Source organism: Chaetomium tenue, assembly GCF_020726465.1.
Source record: "Chaetomium tenue strain MPI-SDFR-AT-0079 chromosome Unknown F5144scaffold_1, whole genome shotgun sequence".
NCBI classification, from domain to species: Eukaryota; Fungi; Ascomycota; class Sordariomycetes; order Sordariales; family Chaetomiaceae; genus Chaetomium; species Chaetomium tenue.
Genome location: NW_027117329.1, coordinates 6520473 through 6537722, shown reverse-complemented (window position 1 = coordinate 6537722; position 17250 = coordinate 6520473). Strand labels below are relative to the sequence as shown.

At 55.9% G+C, this 17250-nt stretch overlaps 2 protein-coding genes across 2 annotated transcripts; both read left to right on the top strand.

The window, feature by feature from the left end:
* Nucleotides 1-4: 4 nt before the first annotated feature.
* F5144DRAFT_85374 (uncharacterized protein) lies at nt 5-2119 on the top strand. Its single transcript, XM_066793480.1, has 4 exons — nt 5-888; nt 948-1064; nt 1126-1629; nt 1691-2119. Exons 1-4 carry the CDS (start codon nt 209-211, stop codon nt 1914-1916), a joined length of 1527 nt encoding a protein of 508 aa, XP_066649713.1. The 5' UTR covers nt 5-208; the 3' UTR covers nt 1917-2119.
* A 3067-nt stretch (nt 2120-5186) lies between these two features.
* On the top strand, nt 5187-6421 carry F5144DRAFT_598807 (uncharacterized protein; the record flags this gene model as incomplete). The annotated part of the gene is made up of 3 exons (XM_066790973.1): nt 5187-5638; nt 5722-6219; nt 6403-6421. 3 exons carry the CDS (start codon nt 5187-5189, stop codon nt 6419-6421), a joined length of 969 nt encoding a protein of 322 aa, XP_066649712.1.
* Nucleotides 6422-17250: the final 10829 nt, after the last annotated feature.

Sequence of the window (17250 nt, the reverse complement as noted above, 5' to 3'; positions counted from 1 at the left end):
CACCTGCCTGGGCACTGTGAGGCACCTGGGGCTGGGATACCACGGGCCGAATCCCCCAGCGTCCCTCCATACCGCCTGAGCACTTGGGAGCCATTGCATTGTCGGGAAGGACATAGAAAGAAAGTTTATTATCCTGTTGCAGCCGCTTCTCCCATTTTCCTCCTACCGTGCTGTATAAGCCTCCATATACACCTACAAGCGAGGCAACATGCTTCCACAGCGTCTCCCAGCTCAGGACCTTCCTGCTCCAGAAACCGTCAAGTTAACGACTCTCCTTCTCCAATCGCAACCCATCCCAGATCTTGTCCAAAAATATATTAAATATGCTCACGACTTCCCAACATACGAAGAGCAGGCGCGAGGTACTGTTCAAGTCTGGGGGCGTGGTGAAACGGGGCCTTCACATTCCCCCACACTCTCCGACTCGGGCGACATATCTTTGGATCCAGACGCAGACTTCAGCGAGGCCGCGGTGCAGAAGTACATCAAAAGCTACGTGGAAAACATTCAAAACATGTATCCTCTTCTCACTCCGAGCGAGCTTCGAGCCATGCCCAGCCCGAAAGGAGAATCAATCGAAAGCGCTTTGACTTTGTTGGTGCTGGCACTAGGAAAGATCTGCTTGCACCCCCGGATACCTGATGTTATGCCACTCGAAAAGGGGTCCTTGCAGGGAGGCTCGGCAAGAAGAAATATGGATGTGATCCCTGGTCTGGATTACTTCGCTTGTGCCTCCCGTATTCTTGGGGGGCAGCTGGCTGCCGATAGCTTAACGCATATCCAGGTGGACTTGTTAGCTGGGTTATACTACGGACAGTTAGTAAGGCCTATAGAGAGCTACGCGTTCGTCCGGCGAGCTAGTCACAAATTGCAGCAGGTGATGCGAAGGTAAGTAGCTCCCGCCCTTCTATACACCCCCCCCCCCCCCCCAACTAACATCGTGTAAGATGGGCCCACGAACGCACAGGCAGCAACGAACACGCAGGCGGCCACGAACACACAGGCAGGAGCACCACGAAGAACGCAATACTATTTGCCTTTGGAACCTGTCTGGATCTCGAGTCGTGAGTGGAGTCACCAAAATATGGTATAGAAGCTGCGCTAATATGCTGTGCGCGACTCTAGCGATCTGGTTGCCGAGCTGCGACTCCCACCATCGGGATTATCGGCGTACCAAAGCCCGGCCTGCTTTCCGGATATCGCTTTAGCCGAACAGCAAGGCTTCGACAAACGAGTTCTTGAAAGTTTTTGCGCACACTGGTGTCTCCGTGAGGCCGTCGCCCAAATCTGCAGCTCAATCTACACATCCCAGGGATTAGCCCCGTACATACATGTACCCGACGCAAACGCGGTCCAGTATGCACAGACCGCGCTCGGTAATTGTAATATCCCTTCCGAGTGCAGCCCTGTTGAGGCTGCCCGGCTGCGTGATCGGTACTGGGGGGGGCAGGCAATGATATACCGGCCTTTCATCAACTTGATTCTCAAGCACGACCATAACCTCGCTATCAGCCCGCAGGTGATTCAGTATGCAGGACAAGGCGTGCAAGCCTTGGTTGAGAGTACCCGAGCATTCCATAACCTCGGGAAGAGATTCATTATCTCCAGCATCTTTCGCACCGCTCATACGTAAGTACCTTCTCTACCTACCCAGCCGTGTAAAGTGTATCTCACAAGAAGCTCCTGGCAGACAATGGTGTAATCTTGTTACTCTATCGGCGGTCATCAGAAATACTACGTTGCGCCCGTTTGTCGATGACGATCTTCTCAGGAAGTTGTTCTCTTGGACCATCGACTTTTTCAAGATTATCGCACTCCCGACAAGCGCTCTCTTTATTGATCTGCGCATCCTAGAAAGCCTGCAACACAATCTCTGGGGAAATTCAGGTCGGGAGAAGGAGACCCCAGATGCCTAAGTGTACCCCCTTCGAAAACGGCCGTCAGATCACTATTTGCAAAGCAATGCAAAGAAAATCAAGCGCGCTTTTCAACCTTGATACAGCGCTCGCAGGGGAGGCAGGATGCGTCTCGGATTTTACCTGAGGTGTTGGGCCTGCTGCTATGGTTGCCGGCGGTCTTGGGCGTTTTCTTGGGTGTACCTAAGCTTCCAGTCGTGACTCAGCCTCAGAATTGAGGGAATAAGTTGGGCTATTGGGGCGGGAGTAGGTTATATTGTCTCCATTTAACACTCCTTATATCATCTCAAGATCGTATCCGCCGGAGGACAGTATACCTTTCAGAGATAACGTAGGTACCTTTCAGAGTTAGCCTCAAACAGTCACCAGAGTTAGGCAGAGAAACCTTACGTGACTTTTGTTTACTTACCCTTGAGTGATCGGTCTATCGCGGGGTTTCACAGCGCAGCCGTGCGCTTTTTGTCTCTGGGTACGCGCGTGCGAACGCTGGCCGCCCTGGTGGAACCACGCGTCCCTCGTCAAGTCACTCCTATATCGGCAGAGTGGTCCGGCCGGAGTCGCTCGAGAAGAGCCTGTGGTTGTGAGGCGAGTTGTCATCCCATCGCCATTACACCAATGGGCGTCACTTTTGACAAGTTTACTAGCGCTAAAATCTACGGGCACCTAGGCACCTAGGTACCAAGGTAAATTGAGCCCCAAACTATCCCTGGGACAATGCAGGCTACCTCCCCGAGGTACCTTGCACGTTGTGATGTACAAGGCTCACCGTACCCGGCACCACCCGCATCGCCGTCCTGGTTCACCACCTCTTACTCCAGTCCTTATCTGGGTCGTCCCGCCTCCGCGCGACCAAGGACGCCGTAACCGCCAGCCGTATAGACCACGCCCGCCACCAGGTCGAACGCCAGCTGCGTCACGCCGCCGCCGCTACCGCCAAACTGGAGGATCTGCTGGTAGCCCACGTCGACGGCATCGACCGGGAGCTAAGCCGCAGATTTATTTTCTGCCGAAAGCGGGTCCTTCCGGGGCCGGCCGCTCGGGCGGCCAGTGGTCTTGCCTTGGCTTTTGTTGCCTTGGGCTTGCCATCGTCGACGTCGTCAGAGCAGATGGGCGGTTGACCACCTTGTCGTGCCCAGTATTCGTCAATCAGGCGGGTGGAGTGACGCAACTGATGAGGAGTCTTCCAGACGTTGTGCTCGTTACCCCAACCTTTCCACTTGATCAGATATTGGTACTGCTTGCGCACGACCTTGTGTTGGTTGCAACAGCTTCCGGGATGGCTTACCGGGCAGATGGTAGCCCTTATGAAGCCGCAGGTAGACCTTGTCGCCTGCGTTGAATTCAATCTGGCGATGTTGTTTGTCATACCGACGCTTGGCGCGGGCAGCGGCGAAGTCCATGGCCAATTGGGCGTCCTGGCGCAACGAATCGCGCAAGGTGGGCACTTTGTCGGCCACCTTAGAGGTGTCAGGCGGTGCGGCGATGGCTTCGAAGGGTCCGTACGGGCGGAAGCCGAACAACTGCTCGTGGGGTGACGACTTGACAGGCGCGGAGTAGCCGCTGTTGAGATGAAGAAGCGCAGGGCGATTTCCACAGAGTGATTCTTGCGTTCGGCAAGGCCATCGGCTTGCGGGTGATACGCGGCGGTCATCAGCAGGCGTATGCCGAGGGCCTCCCACATACCAGTCCAAAGGTCGGAGACGAACTTGCGGTCACGGTCGGGAATGATGCCGGAGGGCACGCCCCAGTCGCAGAGCAGCAAATGTCGCATCAAAACGCGGCCCCAGTCCTGGGCAGTGTACGTTGAATGGCCAGGAATGAGAAGCGTGCGCTTGGATGACTTGCATGACACTGTGAGAAGGCAGTCGAAGTCTCGGTCGTCGAGTTGCCACGGCGAGTCTTTCGAAGAAACGGTCGGAAGGCCGACTATGAAGTCGATCGAGATAACTCGCATGTGCAACGTGTCGCTAGGACGGGTTGGCTGGTAATAGTGTGGGATGCAGAGTGAACGTAGGCTGTCGGGACGGATGTTGTATAGAAGACCGTCGGTAAGCACGAACGGCAGGCCGGGGCGAGAAAAGACTTTGCCATTGCCCTCAATGGTCTCTATCGTCAAGTCCTTGATAATAGCCGCGTACTTCTTATCGTTGAGGTACGCTTTGCGGAACTCGGCCTGGAGGGCATCGTCCATGCGGGCTTCCGCAATGGTGAGCCACACGTTGTCAAGAATGGCTTCGCCGTCGTCACGCTCGGGTTTGTCTTGCAGTGCGCGCAGGCGACTCAGAGCGTCGGGCACGAAGTTCAATCGGCCGGGCAAATGATGAACGTCAAGCTGATACTGCGACAGGTAAATAGACGCGTTGATCGGCCGGCGATTGGCGCGGTTGGTGGACGACGTGTCGAGATTGGTCTGGTTGGTAATGCCCTTGGTGGACGCATGGTCAGTAAGCAGGACCACGGGCTGGCGCGATGAGTGGACCGGAGCTTCTTGACGGCCCAGACCAGGCAGGCAACTTCCTGCTCCGAGGAGCCGTAGCTGAGCTCGGCCTTGGTGAGGCAACGGCTAAGGAACATGATGGGCAAGACCAATGATGGTGCCTTGCATCACCGTTCTAGATACCTAATTAAGGGTGGACCTAGATTACTCACCGGGCCGGGGCCGAGGCGGTCCCGCAACAGACCCACTACGGACGCAGCAGGCTGCGTCCATAGTGGGTCCACTTCGCTACACCCTATTGGCTGACAATACCGCACAGCCGCAACACCAACGCTGACAACCTCGCTGTTGGTCAACTGTTCTCCAGGGCTCTTCTCTCCTTCATCTGCAAGGCTTGCCAATAATGGAGCAACTACAGGCTGGCTTACAGCAACTAAGAGAGGAGCTCGAGAATCTCAAGTCTATAACTACCTCTTGGTTCAACCCTTCGAAGACTCACCAAAATGGTCGACGGCGTCACCACACAACACAACGAACGACAGAATGGCCGCAACCTGTAGTTTCTAGTACGGAGAGCGTGCCGCGCCCCTTATCCGACGCTTTTACCCGGTTCCAATTGAGCTTGGAACAATTTGACCAGAGGCTTAAGGATATCTTGTCTAGTGCCAATACGCACTCCAATAGCGATACTCCTACCAACGATCCCTCCTCGGTCGCCGACCACCTATCTACTACCACCAATACCTCTTCGAGTACAGACTCTTTTCCTACTATCAGTAAAGTCGCTCGAACACCACTACCATCCGCACCTTCTCAACGTCCTAGCGGTCGTAATGGTCTTCCCAACGCTCCCACCAACGCTCGTCCCGATACTCCTCAAGCCAATGCTCCTCCCACTACTCCTCTCGACACTCGTCCCGCCCCTCCTGACGCTCCCAACACCTTCCCCAGCGTCCCCCCCAATTCTCCTCCCGACGCTCCTCCTAACGCCCTCCCCGGCGGCCCCCCCGACGCTTCGCCCGATACTCCTCCCAACACCTGTCCTGCTCCTCTTGACGCAGCTCCCGGCGCTCCTCTGGACGCTCCTCCTAACGCCCTCCCCGGCGGCCCCCCGGACGCTTCGCCTGATGCGCCTCCCGACACTCGTCCTGCTCCTCTTGACGCAGCTCCCGGCGCTCCTCTGGACACTCCTCCTGACACCCTCCCCGGCCCCCCCCCCGACGCTTCTCCTTACTGCCCCCCCAATGCTCCTCCCGACGCTCCTCCCGACGCTCCTCCCGGCAATGTGCCGAAGCCTACCTTCACGCTCAAGTACTCGGACTTAGGGGAATATCTAATTCCGAAGCTGCAAACCTTTATCCGAGATAGCAACTTTACCGGCAAGTTGTTAATCGAAGATATCGGGCTTACACCCACAAAACTCACAGATGCTGTCCGCCCTCTGGAGAGACCTGGGTTCAATGCACAATTTGAAATGGTACATCAGTTGGACAAGGATATTTGGCGGCTTTTCAGCTCCCCGGTAAAGGAATTACAGCCCCTTGACCTTACCAACATCACGAAACCCTCTGGGGATATGGAACAATTCCTCGAGGACCTGTACCAGAACCCGCCAGAGAAACCGAGTCCTTACCACATTGGCCCTCTTTCCGGCCCCATTGCTCAGAAACTTCAGTCCTTATTCCCCTCAGGCTCTGAAGTTGCACAACTTGGCGATATCCCTGGAGTATCTACACTCTTTGGACATGTTGGCGGAGCAGCATCAGGGACCTCGTCTCATCACGAGGATGCGGGCTTCCGCTCCTACAACCTTACCTTTTTTGGGTGGAAGATCTGGCTCCGGATCTTATGTCATCATACCACCAAGTATGTGACGAACCTACTCCAGGATCCTATCCTGTTAGGGTTCAGCTTCGGTGAAGGTAATCTCTGCAAAGGATGCTTAGGTTCGGTGCAGCCAAAGGGTGCACAACAATAGACTTGTCTCAACAGTAGGCTTGCGAGCTTGTAGCGAACTGTAGTTGTGATTGCTAACTGGAGAACTCCCAGAGCCCTCCAGAATGAGTGACTATATACTATCTACTATCACCGCCCTCTCGGTGACAATCTTCAATTGTCACTGACAACTGGTGATAATCGTCCGTTATCACTGAAACCCGGTGATAACTGTTCCCATTGGTTCTTAAGCGATTGGCTGCCGGCGTCCTGCGCCTTCGGCTGCGACCGCCCCGGGCCGCCTCTTGGGTCATTCTGTGACACGATGCCCCTCCTTCATGTCTTTTCGTCCCGAAAGACGTTGGTTCTTCATTCCTGACTCCGTCTAGCGATTCTTAACTGCAGCGCTCCCCACTTTGGTAATTTCCCTCTTCCACCCCTTTTTCCCTTGTCCCTAATGCTGACACCATGCCTGTGGAGAAACGTCAATCTGATTCTGCGCGTTATCGTGCTTCCTTGGCTGATAACATCGAGAAGAACGGTTTTGTCGTCATGCCTTGTTCTTGGTGCGCTGCTCAAAACTTGACGTGCCGCATGCTTCCGAAGGTGAAGCGTTGTAGTGCGTGCGTTCAGCGCGGTCGTTCGTGCGATGGCTCCGGCGTTCCGATTTCTCAACGTGAGTCTTCCCCTCAATCGTCGCCTCTTTTTGGCTCGTCCCAACCACTCGCAGTGGATCGTATTATGCAGGAGCAGCGGCGGATCGAGCGCGAAGAGCGCGATACTGAGGAGTCCCTTGAGGCGACTCAACGAAAATTGGAGGAGGACCAGCGTGCTCTTGCGGAGCACTTGGCCCGCTTGCGGCGCCTTCGTCAGCAGAAGAAGTTCTTGGTGGATCGGGGCGCTGATATGGTGGCTCGTGGCTTGTCGACATTGGATGAGCTGGAGGAGGTCGAGAGGCAGGAGTCTCTTGCCGTGGCGGGGACGCCTTCGGGTGAGGGCGCCCTTAATTCCTTCGTCGATCCTTCTTCGGGGTTCGACTGGTCGTTGGGGGGTCCCCTCGCTGGGGTCGATCTCTCCGCGGGGTTCCCTTTGGTCGATCCGGGTTCCGCCGATGGAAATCCTCCAACTCCTCGGGGCAGTTGAAGTGCGTAGCGGGTTGCCATGAATTGTCTTCGGGGCCGAAACCTGCCCATTTGACCAGATACTCGATTCGTCCCTTCGTGATGCGTGAATCTAGGATTTCTTCGACGTCCCAGAGTTCCTCCTCGTCTTCTGCCTCTACGCCTTTGTCTAGTCGTGCGTTCTTGGGTGCTGGCTCCAGAAGCGAGATGTGGAAAACGTTGGTCCGTAGTCGCATTGTCGAGGGTAACGCGAGTGCGTAATTGTTCTCCGAAATCTTCTTGTTGATCCTGAATGGTCCGATTTTGCGAAAATCGAGCTTCCTGCTTGGTCGCTTCGTGCGAAGGTTTCGAGAAATGAGATAAACTTTGTCCCCCTCTTCTAGGCGAGGTCCCTCGAGCCTGTTCTTGTCGTAGAACTTCTTCATTCGTGTCCTTACGAACTCGAGCTCTTCCTTGAGCATCGCATGCAGCGAGCTCATTCTGTCGACTTTGACTGCCGCTCTGGGCACCGAAACATCGGGCCCTTGTCGCAAATCTGCTTCAAAGCCGTAATTCGCGAAGAATGGCGTGACCTTCGTGGTCTCTGTGACAGTGGTGTTGTAGGCGAGTTGCGCTGTCGGCAACAGCTCGACCCAGTCGTCCTGTTGGAAGTTGACGTACACCCTCAGGTATTGTTCGACGATCTGGTTGAGTCGCTCCGTCTGTCCGTCTGTCTGTGGGTGGTAAGCTGTCGAAAGCTTACTTCTCGTGCCCAGCTTCGTCATCAGAGCTTGCCAAAACTTTGATGCGAATTTCGTGTCTCTGTCCGTGATCCATTCCTCCGGCCATCCATGGACCGAGGTGACGTTGCGGTAGATCACGTCTGCGAGTTGTTCTGCCGACCATGACTCCTTGTAGGGAAGGAAGTAGCTCCATTTGGTGAGTCTATCCACCACTGTGAGGATGCTGTCGTACTTCGTTTCCGTCGCTGAGTCCTTGGATGTCGGAAGCTTGGTGATGAAGTCCATCGTCACCGAGCTCCATGGTCTTTCTGCGACTGGTAATGGTTGCAATAACCCGTATGGCTTGTGTCGTCCTGGTTTGCTTCGTCCGCAGAGGTCACATTCTGCCAGGACTTCTTCTGTCGCTTGCTTGATTCCTGGGAAGTCATAGTTCTGCTTGATTTTTGCGATTGTTTTGCTGATTCCCATGTGTCCTCCGAGTCTCGACTCGTGGATCTTTCGAATGAGCTCCTTCTGGTCGCTGGGCCTGACGTAGGCCTTGTCGTGGTACCAGAGTCTCGTTCCTTCAAGTCGCAATCCTGCGATCTTGGATTCTGGCTCTTCTTGCCATGCTTCGCGCTGGTCGTCCGCGATGATTCCTTGGAAATCTCGTTCCAGTCGTTGTTCTCTGAAGGCCGCACAACATTCTATAAACGGTTGCAGAGGCCTGACTTCGGGATCTTCCGACTGCTGCTGAAGCGCTGCGATCTCGTAGTCTTCAGTCGGTTGGGAAGCGTGCCGTAGCGATCCGTCTGTCTGTTGATGTAGCAATGGTGGTGAGGCTTCAGATGCGTTGTCGTGGTGATCCGCTCTCCTACTCAAGGCGTCTGCTCGTGCGTTCTCTGAGCCTTTCTTGTAGTGGATCGTGAAGTTAAATTCGGACAGGAATTCTGCCCATCGAGTTTGTCGTCCGTTCAGCACCTTGGTGGTGGTGAAATATCGTAGGTTCTTGTGGTCTGTGTACACCTGAACTTCGTGTGTCGTACCGCTGAGATATGGTCTCCATTCCTGAAATGCTTCGATAATTGCGAGGAGCTCCTTGTCGTGGATCGGGTAGTTGAGCCTTGGTCCTTCGAGCTTCTTGGAGAAAAACGCAACCGGGTGAAGCTTGCCGTCCTTGTCCCTCTGACCAAGCTGTCCTCCGATCGCGAAGTCCGAGGCGTCGGCTTCGACTTCGAATGGTGTGCTGGGGTCAGGCAGCATAAGCACTGGATCGGCGATTATTGCGTCGCGGATTCGTTGGAAGGCCTGGTCGTGCTCCTGTTTCCACTGGAATGTGGCATCCTTTTTCGTAAGTTCGTGTAGGGGTCTCGCGATGTCGCCAAAGTTTTTGATGAACATCCTGACAAAGTTGGCGAATCCGATGAATCCTCTGACTTCGGTGGCGTTCGTCGGCGTCGGCCACGTCCTGACAGCTTCCAGTTTTTCGGGTTCAATCTTGACCCACCCTGGGGAGATCTCGTAACCCAGGAACACTGTCTTCTTGACATGAAACTCGCTCTTGTCCTTGTTGACTGACAACTTGTGTTCGTGCAGTGCGTCCAGCACCTGCCGCACGTGTTCCTTGTGTTCTTCGAGTGTCTTGGAGTAGATGAGAATGTCATCCAAATAACAGACTGCGAATTTATCGAGGCAATGTCGAATTGCGTGGTCGATGGCGGCTTGAAATGTCGCTGGTGCGTTGGTTAATCCGAATGGCATGACGAGGTACTCGTAGTGCCCGTAGGGTGTTCGGAAAGCCGTCTTCCATTCATCTCCCTCCTTGATGCGGATGTGGGCGTAGGCAGTTGGAAGGTCGAGGCGAGTGTAGTATTGTGCCCCTGACAGCTGATCTCGAAGCCTCGCGATCAGTGGCAATGGGTAGCGGTTCTTCACCGTCTCGTTGTTCAACTGTCGGTAGTCCACACACATCCTGAGCTTCCCATCCTTCTTTGGAACGAAGAGGACTGGGTAGCCTGCTGGAGATGTCGATGGTCTGATGTGTCCGATCTCGAGATTCTTTTCGAGATAACTCCTCAACTCTGCATCTTGCTTCTCGTTGGTGTGGTACACCTTGAAGAACTTCAACTGGGCTCCTTCCTTGAGTTTGATCTCGTGGTCCCAAGGTCCGTGATCAGGTAGCCCTGTAAGATGCTTTGCTGTGAATGCCGGGTGACCCTTGTAGTCGTCTGGGATCTTCCCCGTTGTTGCATTTTTCGGCGTACCTTCATAGTACGCAAACTTGTTCCCTGACTCGATGAATGATGCTTCGAGTACTTTGGCTTCTTGTGCTGGCAGCTCAATACTTGCTGCTTCTTTCCGGTTGACCCATGTTTCGTGTTTGAGCTTTCCGTGCTCGTCGACTGAGACGACGGCGATGGTTCGTGGCTCCCGTGTCTGCTTCTGTTGTCGTGTGCCGCTTCTTCCGGATTCCAGAGTGCGTTCCTCTGCACTTGCTGCTTCCTGCGGTGGGCCCGTAGAGGGGGTTCGTCCTGACCCTCTGCTCATCCGTGGCTCCTGTTCTGCGCGTTCTCTTATCAAGTCGGTTGGATGCTCCCGCGGTTCTCGTGGTCGCAGATGGCCATCTCCCTTCCAACTGATGTCTGGGTCGTAGTCCTTGTGCCATGGGCGTCCGAGAATCATGTCTTTCTCTGGTCCCATGTCCACGATGTCGAATACCACTTGGGTGGTTTTCCCTACCACCTCCATGTCGAGTGGTTCTGTTTCTCGTCGTGCCCATTGTGTGTCGAATGGTCCCTTGACGATGTATTCTTTTTTCTTGATCCTCCATGGGATTCTGAGTTGATTCACAAATGTGGGTGAGATAAGATTCATCTGCGCTCCCCCATCCACCAACGCGAGGGCCTCAAATTTCCCCCATCGCGCTGGGATCCAGAGCCTGTTATCCGGCTTGGTACTTCGTGCAGCAGCTACTTCGTATTCGTCTGCTGGGAGATCGATGTAAGGCTTTTGCTTGCGCCAGTTCTTCCTGTACTGCGCGGCCTGTTTCCGTTGTTGTGGAGTTAGAGATCGTCGGGCCCCTCGGAGGGCCCTGAGCCGTTTCCCAAGCTCTCGTGGTACATCAAGGCGTCCCTATCCGCACCTTGGCTTGCGGCATCGATCGTTTGGTGCTCCTGGAGCCATTGCATCATCTGCGGCTCCGCTGGCTGTCTGTTCTCGCGTCGTTGCGCTCGCGTAGGTCGAGGTCGATCGCGTTGCGCCCGTGATTGCGCATGTTCCTCTAGTTTGGCGTCTGCGTGCACTAAGCAGTCTGCCTGTTCGCAGTGACTCGTCCAGCGGGAGTCGCTGCATCCTTCCGGCCAGGCGTTCTTAGGACTGAACCTGAGCCTGCCGTCTGGGATCATGTCCATCTTCCAGAGCAGTGCTGCGGGTGCACTCCCGTGGTCGTAGACCCAAGTCGTGGGCGTTGGTTCGCCGCGTTCGTTTTGTGGCCTGACGGGCCAGTGGTTCGACTGGAATTTGGTCTGGAAGTGGTAGCGACATTCGTGTGCTACACACTGGAACCATGGTAGATGGGCGTGGTCCCCTCTGCTGGGGTTCATCCGTGGGTGGTCTTCCTTTACGAGCTGGAACCTCCCGTTTACCCCTCTTAGTCCCGCTGTCTCTAGGTCTGAGGTCGGTTTCCCTCTGCTGAGGTACTGATGCTGGGACCAGTAGTTGTCCCAATCCTGGGCGTCGTACCCTTGGATTTTCCTTTGTCTCTGTGCTTCATGGTAGGCGTAGTGTGGGAAACAGACTCTGTCCATGTGGATTTCGCCGAGGTCTGACGATGGTCCGTCCCAGGGGAGGTGATCCGTTACGTCCCCCCTGTTGGTTTGTTGGACGTCGTCGTGCAGTCCTTGCACTTCTTGGACCATTCTGTCGAAGGCTTCCCCTGCCTGCTGCTGTTCTCGCGTAGTCGACAGTGCCTCGTCCCTGAGCATGTCTACTTCCGCAAGGAGGCGCTGGTGCTCGGCGTTCCTTCTTTCAAGGGTTGCTTCGAGTTCTTTCTTTTCTTCCTCGAGCTGGAATACCCTTTCTCGCAGATCCAGGACTCGGCTTCGCAGAAAAGTTAGATTGGAGCCTGGGATTTCCGTTGTATCCCTCCTGGTGCGCCAGAGTCCGTTGTCTTCCTGGACTAGATTGAGTCCCCAATTGTCTGTGGTTATTGCGATGTGAGGCGGGGGTGCGATTTCCCCCCTCTCGTCGTGCCACAAGCAGAGTGCATACTCGTGTTCGGGGATCTGGTCGGCGTCTTCCTCGGGAATTTCCTCGTCCGAGTCCGTTGATTCGTCGATTCGTCCGAGGGCCTGCTCGACGTCGACGTCGAAGTCGTCCTGTGTGTAGCTGGCCGCCGCGACTTCTCGGAATCGGACTTCCTTTTTGATTTCGTCGATGGTGGCGGCTTCTTTTCCTGGAACCGGTCGCCATTCCTTCTTGCTGCGGCAGTCGCGCTTGAAGTGTCCCTTCTTGCCGCAATTGTAGCACGTGATGCCTGATTTGTCCTTGGCACCACCCTTCTTTCCTGCCCATTGCGTCTGGGCAGCGTCGATGTCCATGGCCCCTGAGTGCGTGCCATAAGAAGTGCTCTTGTGCTGTCGCTTCCTTTTGTCGTTGGCCTTGTGGCTGTCCGCGTGGTACGTCTTCGCGCCCTTCCTTTGTTGTTTGCGGGCGTACTGGCGTTCGTCGATCTTAATAGCCAGGGCGATGTATGCGTCCAGCGTGTCGACTTCGTCCTTCTGGTACAATTCGTCCTTGACGTCTTCTTTCAGGCCGTCATAGAACATCTTCTTGAGCCCCTCGTCGTTGATTTCCGCCTTCATGGAATCTTGTCGAAATATGGCGGCGTATGCCATTGCGGACTTGGTTTGTCGTAGCTTGCTGAGCCGTTCCTGCGCGTGCAACTTCTCGTTCTTGTCTCCGAACACCTTCTGAATCTCGTTCTCGAACTCGGCGTGGTCCTCGAAGACCCGTCTGGTGAAGGGCTGGTGTTCTGCGTTCCCGAGATAGTCCTCCAGCGCTCCTGAAAACCATCTGAGTGCCGTGTCCTTGAGTCGGGTGGCGGCATATCTGGTCTTGGATGCCTCAGTGGTGAACTGGTGGGAGTTGTGGTCGATGTAGTTGCGCATCGCCGTGATCCATCCGGGCAGTGCCTCTCTGTCTCCTCCGTACTTCTCGGGTTGCTCGAGTTTGACTCTATCCTTGGTCGGCTCTTTGGCGCGAGCCTCGGTTGCCTCGAGTCGGACCTTTAGGGCCGTGTTGTCGTTCTTGGTCGCCGTGAGCTCGTTCTCAGCCGTGGCGAGTTTGGTCTCGGTTGCAGCGAGTTTGGTCTTAGTTGCAGCGAGTTGAGTCTCAGTCACAGTGACTCGGGCTGCAATTTCCTCGATGGCTTCTCGCATCTGCTCGGTAGTGGGGGTGGCCATGGTGCCGTTTTACCTTCAATCCTGAACTGTAACAGGGTTAAAGGGAGTTAGCAACGTGTGACGAACCTGTCTAGGATCCTATCCTGTTAGGGTTCAGTGAAGGTAATCTTGCAAAGGATGCTTAGGTTCGGTGCAGCCAAGGGGTGCACAACAATAGACTTGTCTCAACAGTAGGCTTGCGAGCTTGTAGCGAACTGTAGTTGTGATTGCTAACTGGAGAACTCCCAGAGCTCTCCAGCACGAGTGACTATATACTATCTAATTCCCGAGCTCTAGACGGCTCTCGAGAGCCCGCTAGAGCTCGCCGCTCTTGATGGCTCTCAAGAGCCCATGAGAGCAGCTTCTGACTAGCCGCCCCCTTCCCTGGCTCTCGGGTGCTCCCTAGAGCGTCTTGTGATTGGTTCGTTAAACGACTGGCTCGGGGCGTCCCGCGCCCCGCGGCCCCACTTGTTGGCATATTCGTGACACTGGCGCTCGTCTACTACATCTGTAACTACGCCACGAAGCTCAACGCTCCGATGTGGAAGCGGCTAGCCTATGCGGAGGAGTTGCTGGATACGGCGCGGCAGCAGCAAGGAGAGCCAGACGACCCCGGTGCGTGGTCGGCGATGAAAGAGGCCACTAGATCGTTCTTCTTACGAGTCGCAAATCGAATCCACACGAGCAGAGAGCTCTCACAGCCCGAGGTCCTTGGTTATCTGCTCGGCTTTGAGACAGACTTCACCAACGTGTCTGACTGGACCTGGATACATCTCAATTCCTTGTACTGGGCCTGCGCTAGACAATGGGCCGGTCTGCGAGAAGCGTTGTCGATGCTTGGCCAAGAGCCGCACCCAGACAATGTTTACTTCCAAGCAAACGGCTTCAAGCTTCCTTACCTGGAAGCGTACAAGCACCGCGGCCCAATCCTCGCACATCTTTGTTTCTACGACTACGTGTCCTTTGTGGTTCTGAAAAAGGAACGCCACCATCGCAGAGGCCCAAGCTCAATGTCAATTCGTTTCCCGCCGGCGGCGACAATCTGTGAAGGCTGGGTCCAATGTCTCCGAATGCCCCATAAGACGGCAGTACCCATCCTTGACGGTCGTCTAACGGATGAGTTCGACGAACAGGATGAGAATTTGGTGAAGAGGTAGGTATCACGGCGCTGGTATGTGGAGCAAGAGAGTTTACACCCTCTACGTATAGAAACGCAGTGTTGCATCTTGCCCTTTTTGTTCCATGGGAAAAATTTCAGGGCGAGCTAGCGGACGATATACCAGGACTTTGGCGGTCGCTTGAGGGGCAGCTGGGCGCTCGAATACGTTCGCATGTTCGAAATATCGCTTTGCTTCGCGTCTCGGCGGACGATGCCCGTGCTGATCGAAAGCTCCAAGGCCTGGAACAGGAATCCGAGGACGTCATGGACGAGTTTGACTTTGGCGACCGGGTGGGGGACGATGACGGCGTCGGGGCGAACGTCGAGAGCATCAATCCTCAGGAGCATTACGAAGCCTTCCTGGATGTCTTGTCCGCGGTCCGAGGTAGCGAGATCAGGGATGTGGCGGCGACTTCGGCCCTGAGGCGCTTGGACGAAGAAGCGAGAGCAGTTGACCCAAGCCAGGACGACAGCACTGCCGCCGAGCGCGGTCGCCATTTCTATACCATGCTGCAGGACTTCCAAGATTCGCCTTTCCGTGGCATTGGACTTCCCAGCCGCGAGGAGATTGACGCGATATTGAAGGTCCAAAAGAAAAAGGACAGTAGCGTAACAGCAACTATCCGGGGCAGGCAAACGAATCCGTCTTCTGCGCATGACGATGGGTCTCATCGGAGCTCACAGCGGCACACTCACAGAGGCGAGCGACTAGCGGACGAAGTCGGTCCGGGCGGACAGATGCAGCTCGAGCTCGGTCGTTACGCAACGTATGTCGATGTCGCCTTGGGTCTTACGAGGCACTGGACCCTGAACAAGCTCCAGTCGCTGGCGGTATTACTACCAGCAGCGTTCCTTGACGACCGCGGCACGCGGCTGCAGGAAGAGGGGGGCCGGCAGCACTTCCAGTACGTTGGCGGCGAGGGCGGCACGGGGAAGTCTCGCGTCATCCACGCAATCCACGACATGTTCCGGCTGAAGGACGGTCTCCATACACTGCTCCTGACGGGCGCCAGCGGCAACGCGGCCGCGCTGATCGGCGGGGTGACGCTGCACTCGGCGACCAACATTGGATTCGAGGGCAAGAACGAGGTTGCAAGGAACATATCGGAAGAAGAAAAGCTGCGTTGGAAAAATATGGTCATGTTGATCGTCGATGAGATCAGCCAGGTGGGCGGGCTCACGCTCGCGGCGGTAGACAGCCGTCTGCGGCAGTACAGGGACGACCAGCATCGCCCGTTTGGTGGGATCCCAATGGTCCTGTTCTTCGGCGACTTCTTCCAGTTCGACCCCGTTCTGCAGACCAGCCTCCTCTTGCCAATGCCTAGGGACCGCGGCGGACAGAGACCAGAGAGCGCTGCAAGGCACCTAGCTGCGCATAAGCTGTTCCTCCAGTTCACCACCGTTGTCATCCTCCGCGAACAGGTCCGTGCGGCCGGCTGTCCAAGGCTGCGGGGGTTTCTCCGGCGCCTGCGCAACGGCGATCAGACCGAGCTAGACTTCCAGCGGCTATGCCACCGCCTCTATACACCGTCGTGCAAGTCCTCTTTCGTCGATGGCCTCAGAGCCATCACGCCCCTGAACCAAGACCGGTGGGACCTCAACATGGCCGCCGTTGTCCAGTGGGCTCGTCGTGCCCACGGCAAACACATCTCAGTCTTTGTGGCCAAGCACGATACTGAGTCGGGGAAGCGATTGAGTGCGGGGGACCTATGCCACGTGCTCCGCTACGGAGACGACTCGCAGCTGCCGACCCCCGGCCTGTTCTTCTACGCCCAAGGAATGCCGGTCGTGGTGACTCGGAACCAGTTTGTCGGGCTAAAGGTGGTCAACGGGGCACCTTTCAAAGCCGTCGAGATCTTCCCCGACCTCACCGCCGGCACCATCGCGCTCGCCGGCGACGTGACTCTCCATCTTGGACCGCCGGTGGCCGTCCTCCTTCAGTCGGACGATAGCGCGGACCTCGCCATCCCCGGGCTCCCCAACGGCACCGTCTTGATCAAGAGCAAAACGGTCGCCATCCCGAGCCAAATGCGGGGCAAGGAAGGCAGATGGAGGGGCAAGCCGGGTTTCAGGTGGGTTACCCACAGAACCGGGCCTCTCTGCACGCCGGCCTTCGCCATGACGGATCAGAAGAGCCAGGGCAAGCAGTTCTCGGATGTGCTCGTCAACCTCAAAGGCGTCCACTCCAGCGGTACGGCGACTCGACCCAGCTTCATGAGCCTGTACGTGCAGCTGTCGAGGGCGCAGAGTTGGGACGGGCTGCATCTGTTTCGGAAACCGGCGCGCGGCGACTTTATCGAGCCCAAGAATGTGCTTGATAAAGACATGAGAGACGCCATCGTCAAGCTGGAACGACGGGGCGAGGAGACCAGACGGCGGTTCGAGCAAGACCACAGGCACGAGTCGTGGTTTCAAGAATGGGATGCAATGGCTGAATCTGGCCAGGGTACTGAAACCGATGACGTAGAGGATGCATTGCTCTGGGGAGACCCTGGGGTTTCCGAGCCCGGATCGTAGCACAGCTCTCCACCGCTGCTCTG

Coding starts and splice junctions, on each gene's coding strand:
- F5144DRAFT_85374 (XM_066793480.1), top strand. CDS start 209: ATGCTTCCACAGCGTCTCCCAGCTCAGGACCTTCCTGCTCCAGAAACC. Junction 1,065..1,125: donor ACCTGTCTGGATCTCGAGTC/GTGAGTGGAGTC, acceptor GCGCGACTCTAG/CGATCTGGTTGCCGAGCTGC. Junction 1,630..1,690: donor ATCTTTCGCACCGCTCATAC/GTAAGTACCTTC, acceptor AGCTCCTGGCAG/ACAATGGTGTAATCTTGTTA.